The sequence below is a fragment of the Chlorocebus sabaeus genome, chromosome 8 (genome assembly GCF_047675955.1).
Source record: "Chlorocebus sabaeus isolate Y175 chromosome 8, mChlSab1.0.hap1, whole genome shotgun sequence".
In the NCBI taxonomy this organism is placed as follows: domain Eukaryota; kingdom Metazoa; phylum Chordata; class Mammalia; order Primates; family Cercopithecidae; genus Chlorocebus; species Chlorocebus sabaeus.
The window spans coordinates 64,957,072-64,973,232 of record NC_132911.1 but is presented as its reverse complement, the minus strand read 5'-3'; the positions used below and the strand labels follow the sequence as shown (position 1 = coordinate 64,973,232).

Here is a 16,161-nt window from a genome sequence, read left to right as displayed (position 1 = left end):
AGAAATCATTCCCTTTTGCTACCACCTCCACACCTTTTAAGTCACTGAGCACAAAGTTATCAGTGAGACACACGACTGAAAGGAACAAAAATCTCACTCTACTGAAAGGCAAAAGGAAGATTTGTGCTTATTACTTCATGATTATATGGTTTAATTATGTGGACCAGCCTAGGCCCCTAAAGCTAGAGAGCAATCAGAAATGCTAGCCACCAAGACAAAATAATTTCTACATGTTAGCAGTCAAAAATACAACTTTTCTTCATCTATACCCATGGGGTAAAGATACTCATCATTCTGCTATAGTAGGCATCTTTTATCTATGGAGGTCACATAAAACATTATGTAACAACTTAACATAGAAAAAATTACCAAATAAAATGCAAAGGTGCATTTAATACACTTTTCAATGGGTTACCAGTTTGTTAACTAAAGTACAGTAATGGTAAGAAAAAAGCATTATTTTTTTAAAAAAGATCTTTATAATGATCAATCCTACACTACCCATATTTTATACAAACTGTTTTATCCATCATTTACATTGCACAGAGAATAAAGTACACCCTGCTGGGTACTACAAGGCAGTAATTTCATAAAGGGGTTCTCACAGTGCCTAACAGCAGGAGACAAGCTTGAGTGGTTTATTAAAGTCCCAGAAGCCACAGCACTGAATTCTCAGAGGTATATTCAGCCTCCTTATATTTTAACTCTGGCTCTTCCTCAGCATAGACCATTAATTCTCCAAAATTGTGTCAAATTACATATCACAGGCTTACATAAAAATAAATTGCAGTGAACAGGGCTTTTTAAAAGATACTGCTAAACAACGTATTTCCCATAGCACATTATCCAACATTAGGTGGATGTTCCCTTGCTGAAAGTACAATGCTTCCACTGCACTTCTCAGATTGCAGCAATGAAATTTCCAGTCCATCTTTAAAATGCATCCATAAATCCCACAAATCTGGCACTAACCTGCTGTTCTGACTGCGAGGTGTTGGAGGGGGAATCCCTCCCAGCAGCATCTGCATCATCTGCCTCCTCATCGGAAATCTTGAACTCCAGGTCTTCAGTGTAGCGCTTTCTCTTCACCTGTCTGCTGGACCGTCTCTTCTAAAACAAAAACCCAACACAGTGGCCTTGAACTTAATGATTAAAAAGAAAAATGCTCTTTATAATGGCACCAAGTGGAAGGATGAATTTTTTTAAAATTAATCTTCAGGAAAAGGTGATAATGTTAATCCTATAAATGATGTGAAAAGATCACAGTGGTAACAAATAAAATAGAAATGGGTGGAAATCTGGAGTCAGACTCCTGGAACAGCTGTAGCCCTGCCACTCCCAGCTACGTGCCCTTCAACTGGGAAAATGGAAATAACAACAAATCTGGTTCCTCACTCAGTCAGTATGTCCATCAAAAGTGGCAGCAATACTGGAGCTGGCTAATGAATCTACAGGGGTTCATTACACTATTCCTTCTACCTTTGTACATTTTAACATTTTTCTCATATAAAAAGTCCAAAAAAAATCAGTGCATTAGAAGATAATCTGTAAATTATAAAGTTCTATACAAATATTGTTATAATGCTATCCAAGGTACCCAAGATATTTCAGGCCATTTTAAATGAAAGGTTTTTGTATTTTAATATTGATCCTAAAAGAAATACTCTGAAAATTTCTGAAGGGTTAAATGGCAGAACTCATAATGAATGACTATGAAAAGTAATTTTACTTTTAAAAATATGTTTTTAGCATAGTGGTTAAAATTAAAAAGATTGGTAACAGCCAGTATTAGCAGGATTACTGGCAAATTGGGTATTCTCACAATCCTGTGGTCAAAATGCAACCCATACAGTCCTTGCAGGACAATGTGGTCCTATCCATCAAAACTTACACACGCAGACTCTTTGACTCACTACCTTCACTTCCAGGAAGTTTGGGAATATCTGCAAGATAAACTGTAAAATAAAAAGAAAAACAAGCCACATAACAAGAAGTAGCTTAAGATTCTATTTAAGATAAATAAAAAATGTTATCTATTTAGATGTGTACAGCTCATTGATATATTAACTTCTTAAGACAAAAAGACTGCATATCTTGTTTACTTCTCTATGCCTCAATGAGTATTTGCTAAAAAATGAATGTATATGTATATGGCTTTAAACAAAGGAATCTGAAAAAACACACAACAGACTATTAATAGTTACAAAGATGGGGAAAGAAGCAAATGGAGCAGAACAAGAGGTTCTGAACTCTTTGTTCAGAATAATTCTATACTATTTAACTGTTTTGTCAAATAATTCATTTTGCAAGCTAATTAAAAACAAGGAGAAATAACCTTTTTATTGATATATGTATGTGAAATCTAGATTTGAAAATGACACATGTAAAGTTTTAACCTGCTAATGAATTCAAGACTATTACAACCTATGGAATGAGTTTGCAAAGCACACAGAAGAAACAAAAATATTGAGAAAAATTTTTATACAAAATTTTTTCTAAGAATTATGAAATAAAACTTTTTTTTTAAAGTCTCATGAATGCTAAAGTTGAGATAGTAAGGAAGAGAGAGGCAAAACATACATTGTGCACACCTAAAGCAAGACAGGCACTACCAACTCTCAAGTCAGGATGAACAAAATCCCAGTACTTTTCCCCAAAGAGTGGTACTGATTGATTTAAATCTTATTAAGTTTGTGTTCTCCCTGCACTTAAAAAGGGATTTGAGACAGTTCACAATATGAACTCGGTATAATTGACCATCAAATAGATTGTTAGAGACTGTTAGCTACAAGCCACACACAGCTGTGGGCACAGAGGTGCAAAGTACTTTTCTGACGTGAGACCACTCTAGGAAAACTTTTTAATAAAATAAAGACTTCCCTGTGGCTTACACGGAGGGAGTAGTGACATGGGCCAGAGGTTCCTCCTGGGACCCTCCTCTACATGACAAAGCTTTGGCACTGCCCAAATCAACCCCAGGTGGAGGCAATAGAGATTCCAGCAGAGTCTTTTGCCATCTGCAATCCTTCCCCATATCTCAGGTGGCAATTTGATCTTGTAAGTCCTAGAACGAAAAGCTCTTGTTTGAACTGGCCCCGACTCTTATCATGTGACTCTTATCATGTGACCTTGGACAAGTAATTTTGTGGACGACTCCTGGTCGGTAGAATGGGGTTAATGACAGTAACTACCTCATATGAATACTGTGAAGATCACATAAGGGAATTCATTCAAAGCTTTTAGAACAGTACATGGTAAATAATGTGAGATGTAATTAGTAGGACTAAAGTTATCATTAATCAGCTCCAGCTTTCCAAAGAAAAATGGCCCAGTTACCTTGTACAGCTTCCCTTTTCTTTCCAAAGCTGACCTACTTACTCCTGCTCTCATGCCCACTTTACCATTTCTCACTTCTGGACCACCAACTTCTTCAAGATATAAAACGCCATTATCAAGAACAATTTTAATACTGCAAAATTTAGTATATGCTGTATTTCATTTGATATGTCAATTTAACTCAATTTAAATGGATTCATTTATAATTCCATCTTTACACCATTCCAGTAAGAAGGAATGGGCTCCTAGTGATCTGCCTGCAGATGTTTAATCAGGTTTCCCTGCTTAAGGCCCCACTGTCACAGTGTTGTGCCATATAAGTAACTGGATAGGGTCTAAGACAAATCCACTTTATGCTAAATCCCACCCTGACGTTAAAGAAGGGTTCCATCCAGTGCAATAAGACAGAGCGCTTTCTTCTTTTTAAATAGAAATTTATGAGTTGGTAAGTATAACTTTTAAAATATAAGTTCCTCCTCATATCAACTTTGTGATATAAATCTGTGCAATAGTGATGGAGTCAGTTAGCAGTGGATACAAGGTCACTTCATATGTAAAAACACCCCAAAATACAATTATAACTCAATTTTATAAAAATTTTTTAATGTTACATGGCTTCTCTAGTTTTAAAATAATAATAGATCTTATATTTATTTTGAGTATCAAGGTTCCTTTCACAATTCCCCAATGTAAAATTAAATTATCTAATACACAATGTTTCTATTGTGATCTGGTAAACTATTACTATCTGAAAGATTTTTGCGAATCAAAATGAAATATAAGAACTGTCTTTAAACCATAATCCAAAACTTTTGAATTGACACTAAAATAATAGATCGACTTTTTAAACTCAGATTGCTTTAGAAAAGATACTTAAAACAGGTATAACAAATAGAACATTTAAATGTTTCCATGACCTCACTGTTGAAGTAATTTGTGACACAATTTTGAGTTAGTTAAAATTATATGACATGTACCTTAGTAAATCAATCACAAAACTCAAGAATTTTAATGCTAAGCCCTTCATGCATGTGTTACAGGAAGAAATATAATAAACAACAAGTCAGCATCACTTCCTGTGTCAGACATATCAAGAAAGCACAACTTTCAAAGTCAGATCTTGTGTGGTTGCTTATATTAGCTATTGAACACATAACAGTTAGGCCCTAGTCAATTAGAAAGGATACACCAATGTTCACTTGAATTGATTAGCAGTTTTCCATATTTGAAATGCAGCAGGAAAAAAAAAAAAAACCCTAAAGCCAGTATTTCATAAGGTCCATCTGAGTCTGAATTAATATAAACAGACTTTTAAAAAACAATAGCAGTATTTGTGAAAGAACAACAGAATTTCCTCTACTGACGTAAACAAATTCTTAATGTTGTCCAAATACTATTGACATAAAGGTCCTACTTTAAGCAAACACAAATCAGGAGAAAATACCCTTAAGGATAAAAAAAACACCTCAAAATCATTAAAACATTTGATTCGGTAAGACCAGATCCCAGTAAAAAAATAAAAATCATTAAAACGCTTTAGTTGTAAAACAGCCTATGCAATTAAAAAATGATATCTACTTACCTTCCTAATATCTTTCCATTGATGTATAAAATAAAATCACAAAATAACCCACACTGCCAAAGGTATCACTATGTTAGTTACACAACCAAACCAAACTAAACCAAAACGCATTCATTCACTCCATCTCTCTCTCTCTCCCTCCCTTTCAGGTCCAGCTTAAGGCTATTCTGTGAAGTTACAGGTATCAGGGAGTTCTACTCTAACAAACAAAAAGCCAAAGCCAAAAATATCTGAAATTCTTTGGAATAGAGCTGCACACTACAAATAGATTGTTTCTGACTGGTGAGGGTACAGGTGGAAAGTCCTGAGTGTGTACTAAACGGTAAGAAAAAGTCCAGTAAGCTTCTAGAGGCTGGCTTCCTCCTGCAGGACAACTCTTCAGGAACTGCTCCTTGGCAAGTTAGATGTCATTCACATAAGTTACATTCCCAGCCATCCCAGTGGACTACACTGGCATGCTTCCAGGGAACCTAACAAGGAAATAATTTTTAACTGTCACGTGTAAGGGTCCTTCTCAGTCCAATCAGTGAAGGCAGTATGCTTCACACACAAGAACCTACATTCCTCACGTTTACTTCAGGGTTAGCATTTCAACTCATTCCTATAAAACTCTCCTAATGTCGGGAGAACATTCTGCAGAGTTGCCATTTGGAAAGTCTGTTCTTAGAAAGCTTGTTCTTAGAAACTTTAGTATTACATGAGTTACATTACATGAATATATCTCAACTTTGACTGTCAGATGTCAGAAACTTTAGACAAGTTACTACAAATTATATCTTGATTTTTAATTCTGCAAAATTAAAAAAAGTGACAATCAAACTTTAGAGAAATTTAAAAATGTGAATGAAGTTTTATATGAGCCTGTATATTCACAAAATGTTCAACAATATGTTAACAATAACATAGACAGCAAAATATACACTTACAGAAATAAATGAAGAATCTCTGCCTTATTAATTATAGAATCAAAGATAGCAAAATCAAGCCACTCTAGTCAGGAGTGTAATTTCTTGTTCCACACCCGCACCCCCTCCCCACATCACTATGGAGATAATGTTCCAGACTACAATAAAGACATCTCAAAAGCATCTCTATAACAAGATAGCGGAGGTCTTGTGTACCTCATACATGGCTAAAGTTACCTATGTTAAATGACCAAGGCTCGGGGATCACAATAATTATATTACCTGAACACCTGGGTCCTCGTCTTCTTCAGGAGGAGGAGATGGTGGGGGTGTTTTATCTAAGTCTGAATTTTCAGAACCTTCTGTTTTTCCCTTGTTGACCTTTTTCTTCAAAGCACTTGCTTCTGAGTCAGGTTTCTTATTACTAGAATTCAAAGTGGATCACTTAGTGTTCACTTTTAATGTGTCTCTGCATGTCTCTTATATTTCCCACATTAACATCCCAAAAGTATCAATGACAATTGTTAAATTCATACATATTGGCTATTTACAGTTAAATGCAACTTCCAATTAAGTTTTCCTGGCAAAACTCCATATTAATGACTTTTAGCAAATATATGACCTGAATAAAAATAAATTGCATGCAAAAACTTATACCACACATAGTATATTTGTGCAAAATGCCCCCAGAACATCAAGCCATAATAAAAAATCAGATTAAGTAGTTTTGCTATCAAGTTTTTAAGGTACACAACACTTTTTTAATTGTCATGAAAAATGATATCATGATCATCTCTTTGTATCTTTTGTGGATAGTTTTACACACTTATTTAAGTACACTTTTGACCAGTACTAGAAGGTGTCCTCTTTTATACCATCCAGTTACATTTTTGTTCAACTTATAATCTTTTAGAATATAATCAAAATATATAGCAATTTCCTGTTGTACATAATTTTAGTGTTGTGTTCTTAATTAAATATAAGCTTTATTTTGGTGCTATGTTTTTTGAGATAATCACAATTAGCCCTTTTTTTGAAAGATAGTTCTCTGAAAAATAAAAATACAGTAAAGCAACCCTAATAAAGTGCATGTTTCATAGTATGCTGCTGACAAATGTTAGCAGAATTTGAATATTATATAAGACAAAGGACATAAACTTTAAGAAAAAAAATGTTTTAAGTTTGCCATTACCTCTAGAAACTTTACCTGACTTTCTTTCAGAACGTATATTTAGTGTTACCTTCCATTTCTATTTCCAAATCAGCTCTAATTTTTTTTTTTTTTTTTTGAGACAGAGTTTTGCTTTTGTTGCCCAGGTTAGAGTACAATGGCACGATCTTGGCTCACTGCAACTTCCGCCTCGCGGGTTCAAGCGATTCTCCTGCCTCAGCCTCTCAAGTAGCTGGGATTACAGGCATGCACCACCACGCCCAGCTAATTTTGTATTTTTAGTAGAGATGGGCTTTCACCATGTTGGTCAGACTGGTCTTGAACTCCTGACCTCAAATGATCCACCTGCCTTGGCCTCCCTAAGTGCTGAGATTACAGGCCTGAGTCACTGCGCCTGGCCATCAGCTCCAAATTTTCTAACACCAATTACTATTTGTTATCCAACACTGAAAATAATCCAACCTCAGTAATGATATTTTTCAAAAATATTTCTAGAGAGCCTCAAATTCCAATAAATTGTGAAAAACAAAAGCTGTATTTCAAAAACCTTCAAAAAGTTTATTTATTGAAATGTGTAAGTTCTTAGGAAAATGTGCTGACACAATGCATTAAACAGCATGTTTTTACCGTCGGCTACTACAAAAGGAAGAAGCCAAGATATCTATAGGCTTTCAGAATAAAGCATATGTCATGTCAAATATTTCAAAAGTATTGTTAATAAAGTACCCATCACACACCTAAAATGGATTTTTTCAACTAAATAAAATATCTGATCATCTTAAATTAGTTATTCTTAATACTCAGAGTTTTATTTTATTTTGTTAACATTTTAGCATAGTAAATAGCTACATAAGAAAATAGCAATTCAAGATTATAGCAAATGGCAGTTAGGTTTAAAAAGCTATTTTTATTTAAAAGAAAAGAAAAAGGAAATGCTCTAAAAACTTTGTCTTCAAAAGATCCACAGAAAGAATAATATTTTTAAAATTTAAAAAAAAAATCCATACAACCGTTTCTCATCCAACTGTCCTAGTGTTTACGCTACACATGGACAGAAGTCTCCCCTACTATGAGGTTCCATTTCCAGCATTTATTTCCGCTCTAACTGCCACAAATTATACAATACTACAGCTGAACACTGGGCCCCTTTCCTTTCATCTGCACGCCAAGAGCAATCAGATTACCCTGGTAACCAGCGGTCACATGACCAGCACCTGCTCTTTTGGCTGGATGCCACTGACTAAAGCCATCTGCTTCCCTCAATCAGCTTTCAAACATTCTCAACACCTGCGCTGCAGTGTTTTGTGGTTTCTTTTATCAAATCAGTGCAAAACTGCTTCCAAAACTTTACATATTTCTCAAATTTGTTTAAATCAGAGGTAGGCCTGTCAAAGAGTTGAACCACTGCCAGGTAAAGTGAGTTGGCAGCTCGTGCTTTTCACGGTGACCTCTCTATACCAGAGTGAAGTACACGGTTTAATTTAGAGGGCTGCCGGGCCCTGCATGCATGGTCCTACAGGAGTAAAAGGCTTACTATCTGGAAACCGACCAGAGCCCAGGTTTGAAGAAACATCAATTTGCTGAAGGAGAGAAGTGCTAATGATTTTCCGTCTGCCCTTCCAAAGAATGAACTGTATGGAAACTCCAAGATAGCTGAAAGTCAGACAGGCCCTCTCCAAATGTTTAGACAAAAAGCCTATAGCCAAGGGAAGCACTTATCCCAGATCTGAGTATGGAAAGATTTCTAAACTCATCAGACCTTGCACCACTCATGTTGTTAAGGGACAGCTAAGCATTTCCATGCATCAATATACAAATCAAAGAACACTCTAGGAAGTCAAAAAAGAGCAACAAAATCTTCAGTGTCCACCCTACAACATTACTATCAAGGACAAAATTAAGTTATGTAAATTAAATTGCCTTTGCTACAATTCTGCAATAAGCTAATTGTGATTTTCAACTAAGTGTTGTATTAAAACTGCTTTGCCCAAAAATATCCAAGTCAAGATTTTTCTTTTAACAGACAAAGGTAATCTAGAATGGTGGATATGAGCATTGACTTGAGTCAAGACAAACCTTAGTTCCAGTTCGAACTGTCATTTATAGGCTGTGACCATGGATAAGTTACTTAATTTGTCTGAGCCTCAGTTTCCTCATCTGTAAAATAAGGTTAATATTTATACAGTCTTCCAAGATTTATTATGAGGTTTAAATGAGAAAATGGCACAGACAGTTAACATCCACACCCATGTGAAAAACAAGCAGCTGAGTCTGGGAAGTATTCTCTGGTCATGGCTCAGACCCATTTGGGCCGATTCAGCTGCAGAGACTTACAGACAGGACCCCACCTTCACCGAGGATGACCTCATTCAAGCAACATACATAGAAGGAAGAGCCTTCATCAATATTACTAAGCAGTTGCTAAAAGAACATGCAAGCAAACAGACCCACAGTGCACTCCTCCCCATGCCCATGACCACTGCTTTAGTTCAGACACATATCATTTCCCGCCCAGGCTATTAATCACAACGGCTCCCCACTGCCTTATCACCCTCATGCCCCACGTGCAGGGCTATACAACATCAGACTGGTGGAGAAAGGACAGAGAGTCCACATGCATAGTTATCGTTTATATCTGTAAGCGTCAAAACTAGTCTTTTATAACGTCAAATCCAAAACATAGACATATATTCCTCTTCCGAATTACAATAGAAGCTGGAATGTATAAAAACGGCCAGTGTTCTAGGTAGGGGGGATGAGAATGTCTTTAAGAAGTAACATCACTTAAACCAACATTGCAATATTGAAGATAAGGCCACTCTGCTGCCTGACGCAGATACGGAACCATAAGACTCCTCTAACACAGCAGTGATGGCTACTCATGGGCCTAGCTCAGGCCGACAGCCATGTGGCAGCCTGTGAGTGGGAAGAATAACTAGGCCATGTGCAGGGAACACCTGTAAATTCCATCCCTGAATGGCACCAGCCCAGAAGAAATCAGGTCTGCCCTCATTCCTCTCCTAAACCTGCTGTGTCTTCTGCATTTCCCACCTCAGCATCATGGTAATGCCACCAAAACATCACCTGAAAACTCATCTCAAGTCACCAGAGTAACCAGCTGAAATGCAAATCTGACTGGGGCATTCCTCTGCTTCAAACCTCTACATATAATGTCTGAGATTCTCCATATGGGGGTACCAGACCCTTTGCCTCTTATGCTTCCAGGCATACAGAACTGTTCTCCAAAACACACATGTATCTCTTCTACCTATACTTTTATCCCAATCTACTCATCTGCAAGACTCAGCATAGACACCACTCATTTCAAGAAGCATTTTCTAATTACCACAGTCTGGATCAGATATGATCTCCTCACTCCACCCTGGATGGTGTCACATGATGCACCCCATACAAAGGATATGTAAAATACACACAAGTTGGTGGTAACATTACTGCAATGTATTAAAATCAAAGTACTATATGTGTGTCTTTCTCCAACTATCATGTAAGCTCAAGCAGAGAAGGAACTGTGTCTTACTATGTTTGTATTTCTAGAGCCTACTCTGGTAGGTTACTTATAATTGTTAACTGGTCTAGTTACAACAGTACAAGTAATATCAATAACAACAGCGGAAACATACATAGCCCTGGGTATGTACCAGGCACTACTCTAAATATTTTTCTCATTAACTCATATAAGAACTCCCCACATAGCACCTACCTTGATGAAACACCTATAAAGCTCAGTAAAATCAGGCTAAAGTTTAAAAACATAGAATGAAACCTAACATTTTTTAAAAAAACAATAGAAAAGAATACCATCTACATACCTTGCCTTCATACTCACAAACTTCTTTTGTGATCCTTATCTCACACCATTACTGATAATGACCAAAAAGCAGGCCACCCCTCCTGAGGCTAGAGGCTGAGACACAGAGCCATCCACTCATGAAGCTAGAGAGACATGGAGCCATCCACTCACGAGGCCAGAGAGATGTGGAGTCATCCACTCACGAGGCTAGAGAGACGTGGAGCCATCCTCTCCTGAGGCTAGAGAGACTCGGAGCCATCTATTTGTGAGGCTAGAGAGACGTGGAACCATTCACTCATGAGGCTAGAGAGACGCAGAGCCATCCACTCGTGAGGCTAGAGAGACTCGGAGCCATCTATTTGTGAGGCTAGAGAGACGTGGAACCATTCACTCATGAGGCTAGAGAGACGTAGAGCCATCCACTTGTGAGGCTAAAGAGACACGGAGCCATCCACTCCTGAGGCTAGAGACTAACACACAGAACCATCCACTCATGAGGCAAAACAATGAGATATACAGCCATCTACTCATTTTAGACAAGCCCTTGTAATCAGATGGAGAACATTTTCTGAAGATGCTGCTGGAGGTTCGAAGGGCCACTGTTCCTCCTCCAGCCTTACTTACATTTCACATTTCATCATGAGAGCTGGGTTACACTGGTGGGTAGTTGGATGTGCTCAGGGTCCATAGCTAAGTGACCAACGTCTTAAGTTCTGCAATCACCCCCAATGGCACCAAAGCATACACCAACTTAATGCAAACGTTTAGAAGCAGGCATTAGAAGAACACAAACTTTATATTCAGAGAGCAGTATTTGTCGCATGGAGAGACAGTCTAGGCAATCTACCTTTATGCAAGGAGTCATGTTCAGCTTACAACTGTAAGTCCATAAGGACAGCCTAGTCATATTACCTGAAATGGGGTTGGATGGATTCAGTATAGACAACTAATTCCTTCTGTTGGCTTTCTAAACAAAGCTTGATACAAAGGGCCATAGCTCACTGGAAAGCCAGGTAGCTGCCCTGATTTATTACAAAATAGAACACAGTTAAACACTGATTAGTGTCAGCCTAATGATCTAAGTCCTGAATAGAAAGAAAACTCAAAAAAGAACCAGACTGTGGACCCAAATGTGATGAGGATATGGTCAGCTAATGAGAATGTTTGGACAATGGGAAGGAGTTCTCAATCAGTCTCTTCAGATGGGATAAGTTAGTGAAGTTTCTCACCATATTAGGAAAACTTAACCTTAAGGCTTAGGTCATGAGGATTAATCAGGTTTGTTTTCAGAGACTCAAGCTTCTCCAAAATGTTACATTATAATCTTTTTGAAGAGTGAAAGGTATTAAAGCATATTCTTACACTTTATATCCTGAAAAGGCTTTGAATAAAGAAATGAACCTAATGGATAAGAAGTAAAAGAGATGTTCGTGTGGCATGGGATGCCACAAAGAATGTGATGCAGGGTGTTTGTGGCAAAATACAACTCTAAAATGATCTGAGCTGCCACACTAAAACACACAGCTAGATGTTAGAGGCCAAGGGCTCAATGCTGGCAGAGGAGAGTAGCCTCTCAACTTAAGAGCAGAGAATTTCCTTTAAGCCCTGTCTACTATTCGGTAAGTTTTTTAGACAATGAAAAAGAAAATTAAAAGACAAAAAGGCAAACTAAAAAAAGATAAAGTGTGAAGTTCTAAAAAGCCAATTAAAGCAGCATAAAATCTGGTACATCGTAGAGTAAAATCAACCCCACAAAATAAAAATTTTAAAGAAAGTCCTAAGACTAAAATTTAATAGCTAAACTAGAATGTAATAAAATGTAGATGACAGAATAAACTAATGAGGAAGGGGACAAATCAAACTCTGAATGACAGATAATAAACCCAGAGGTCAAAAACTACACACCAAGACATCCAGCATCCTTTTGGCGAAGGCCCCAGTAGTGCTCAGTGCGCTGCCCAGATGTCTGCAATTCTGCACCCAGCAGCCTGAGGCACCCTCGGTTCTCAGGTGCCAGACCTGGCACCCACATGCTTCACTCCAAGCAGGTGCCTCGCCACTCTCAACTCCTAAACCCCAGCCACAAATTATTTACCCTACTCTTCTAGTTGAAAAAGAAAGAGGAAAGCCGTTAGCAGGAAAGGAAGAGGGAAGAATTCTGTTTTACTTACGGACGACAAATGTACAAGTTCAATGAAGAATTAACAAATGTCTTAAGTTCTTTAAAATTAGTCACCAGCTGGGTACACTGGCTCACGCCTATAAACCCAGCACTTTGGGAAGCCAAGGCAGGTGGACCATTTGAGGCCAGGAGTTGGAGACCAGCCTGGGTAACACGACAAAACCTCATCTCTATAAAAAATACAAAAAAAAACAGTCTCTGTAGGTCTGGATCTGAAAGAATCAAAAAATAAAAATAAAAAAAGAGAGAGAGACTGAGGTGGGAGGAGGGAGGACTGCTTGAGCCCAGGAGGCTGAGGCTGCAGTGAGCTGAGACTGTGTTACTGCACCTTGGCCTAGATGACAGAGTAAGACCCTGTCTCAAAAAAAAAAAAAAAAAAAAAAGTCACCTGGGGCTGGGTGCAGTGACTCACACCTGTAATCCCAGCACTTTGGGAGACTGAGGCAGGCAGATCAATTGAGGACAGGCATTTGAGACCAGCCTGGCCAACACAGTGAAACCCCAACTCTACTAAAAATACAAAAATTAGCAGGGCGTGGTGGTGCACCCCTGTAGTCCCAAGCTACTAGGGAGGCTGAGGCAGTAGAATCGCTTGAACCCGAGGTTGCAGTGAGCCGAGATCACGCCACTGCCCTCCAGCCTGGGCAACAGAGCGATTCCGTTTCAAAAAAACAAAAAAAAAAAGAAAAAGAAAAAGAAAAAGAAAAGAAAAGAAAGAAAATCTATAAGAGTTACCAAGTTTTATGGATTAAATTCAGATCTGCCAGAAGTAACATGGAAGTCTAGTTAGCTAATGAGCTATCTGATCATAGAAGCTTAACACCGACATTAACACTTTGGCTACGTGGCATCACCTGGCATTATAATGGAAGCCAAACTCCCACGAAATTATATTGTTCCTATAGAAGTCAGGGCTACAAATAAAATTAGTATTCGAATGGAAATTTAAGGGTGTTGTCTTACTTAAAAAAAAAAAAAAAGTGCCTTTTTTCTTGATTCACACTCTCCATTTCCTAGACATAACATAAAGAATTAAACCAATTAGACACTACAAAACTGATGCAAAAAGTAGGCCCTTCAATGGCCTTTTATCATAGTGTATCTTTCCAAGTGCCAAACTATAGGGCACACATTTGACTACCTGTGCCACATTTTAAGATGCCACTCTTATTCATGCACAGCAATCCTATGAAGTAGGAAGGGGGACTCTGGCAGTCAAAATCCCCTCCCTAGATTCATCATTATGGTCTCTAATCTGCCAGGGAGGCTAACACAACAAATGAGCCATGCTGCCCACCCACATTTCAATCAGGTGCCACGGATGAGATGAGACTTCGGCAGATTAAATAAATGGTAAAAACAACAAAGAAGAAACTACCATCATCCACCCCAACAGGAGAAACCAAACTCCCACAAAATTATATTATTCCTATACAAGTCAGGGCTACACATAAAATTAGTATTCTATGGAAGTTTAAGGGTGTGGTCTAACTTAAAAACAACAACAACAAAAAAGAACAGTGTCTTTTTTCTTGATTTGCACTCTCCATTTCCTACTTAACGTCTAAAAGCTAAGTCACACAGACTTCTACATAAAGGTGGCTGAAGTGAGGGCTGGCATTTCAGATGACTGATGCTCTGCACAGTGGCTTTGCACAAGTACCAGAAGACTCAAAGGGGCCTTCGTCCAGGCAGAAGACAACTAACATAAAGATCTTCACATATCAGGTGCAAACTGCATTTGTACGGAATTTCATTTTTCAAAAGCACTTCATTTTCACATACATAGACTTATTTAAATAAAAGATAAAATCAGCCTATGATTCCTTCTGCTCTTTACCTGCCAGCCCTAACATCATAACCACATGTACTGTATGGTAACATACACTCCACCTGAAAACTCCACTTAGGACTTTCAAGCAAAGTGCCTCCAGAAAAATCTCCCTTTAATATCCCACTGTGGCTCATGGCCTCCTCACATCTGAACTTCCATTTGATAGGTGCAGTGGGAGTTGAAAGTCGGATCTACACCACCTTCTTCCATGTAAACCAAAGTGGCAACAAGGCCACTGCTTTGGAGTCCACTGCAGTTCTCTGGATGGGCAAAAACAAATTTCCGGCAGGCCCAATGTAACCCACTCTGCATCTGGCACAGACAATGAGTTGGCAAACTTGCTTTCAAAGTCAGTATTATTAGGCATTCTCTTCCCTTGATGGATATGAACTGAACCACACATGTCAAAGACACCAGGCTCTGTACTAAAAGCGGCTGATGACTCTCTCACCCTGCTTACTCAGCCAGTTTAAGATGAAATCAAAAAGAGGAAGGGCCACAGTGGGGCCACTGAGGCTGGCTGGCAAAAGGAAGGCCTTGAGGTGGTTACCCTAAAGGAAAGAAGGATTCGGGATTTAAAAGATCCTATGGTCCTTTTGTTGAAGAAAAGACAGCCTTTGAGACAGCAGGAAAGGGAGCACGAGCTTGGATTTAATGAACCAGAGACTGGGTAGGACAGGTCAGGAGACAGAGCCACACTATGTTCATGGGCACCAACACTGAAAGGGCTCAAAGATTCATTTATCATCACACATGTAAGAAATCTCTACCCTCTTCCACAGGCACAGGGTGCAAAACATTTAGTTCTGTCTTTTCAAATGTCCAATGTCTTGCATCAAGAGTAAATCATAGCATGTGAGTAAAATAAAGAATAAAAAAATCATCAGGACAGCTACAAAATAAAAAAAAAAAGCAAAGAAAGGCTGAGGGTTTAATTTACTTTATTACCCATGTGCCTGACGGGAAGACATCTATCTAGATTTTTGTATTTACTAGCAAAATTAGCATAATGGGTTACTTTTGTGCCTAATCTCTATTAAGAAATTTCATATATACAAGAGTACAGCATAAAATACGTATTAGTTTATAAAAACACACCACCATTGGACTTGGTGGCTGAATAAAAGTATTTCTCAGGTAAAAGTTGCTACTCTCTAAGCTCATAACTGAGAAAGCAATATTTGAAAAGCTAAGTTCCTCAGAGAAAGCTGCTACATAAATACTATTACTATTAATGATAATGATAGTATGATTTGCAAAAAGCTCCGTCACATGTTTCTGGTACTGTATGTGTTTTTTTTTTTTTTTTTAATAAGAGTAGTATGTAAAAACAATACTTC

At 38.0% G+C, this 16,161-nt stretch overlaps 1 protein-coding gene across 7 annotated transcripts in view; it reads right to left on the bottom strand.

The window, feature by feature from the left end:
- CHD7 (chromodomain helicase DNA binding protein 7) overlaps nt 1-16,161 on the bottom strand; it is a 193,372-nt gene that overhangs the window by 65,408 nt on the left and 111,803 nt on the right. For all 7 annotated transcript variants that reach the window (XM_038000468.2, XM_073018108.1, XM_073018107.1 and 4 more), the window contains 2 exons: nt 6,106-6,247; nt 973-1,110 (listed from right to left, as the gene is read on the bottom strand). In XM_038000468.2, coding sequence (XP_037856396.1) covers nt 973-1,110; nt 6,106-6,247 — 280 coding nt within the window. The remainder of the gene's footprint in view (nt 1-972; nt 1,111-6,105; nt 6,248-16,161) is intronic.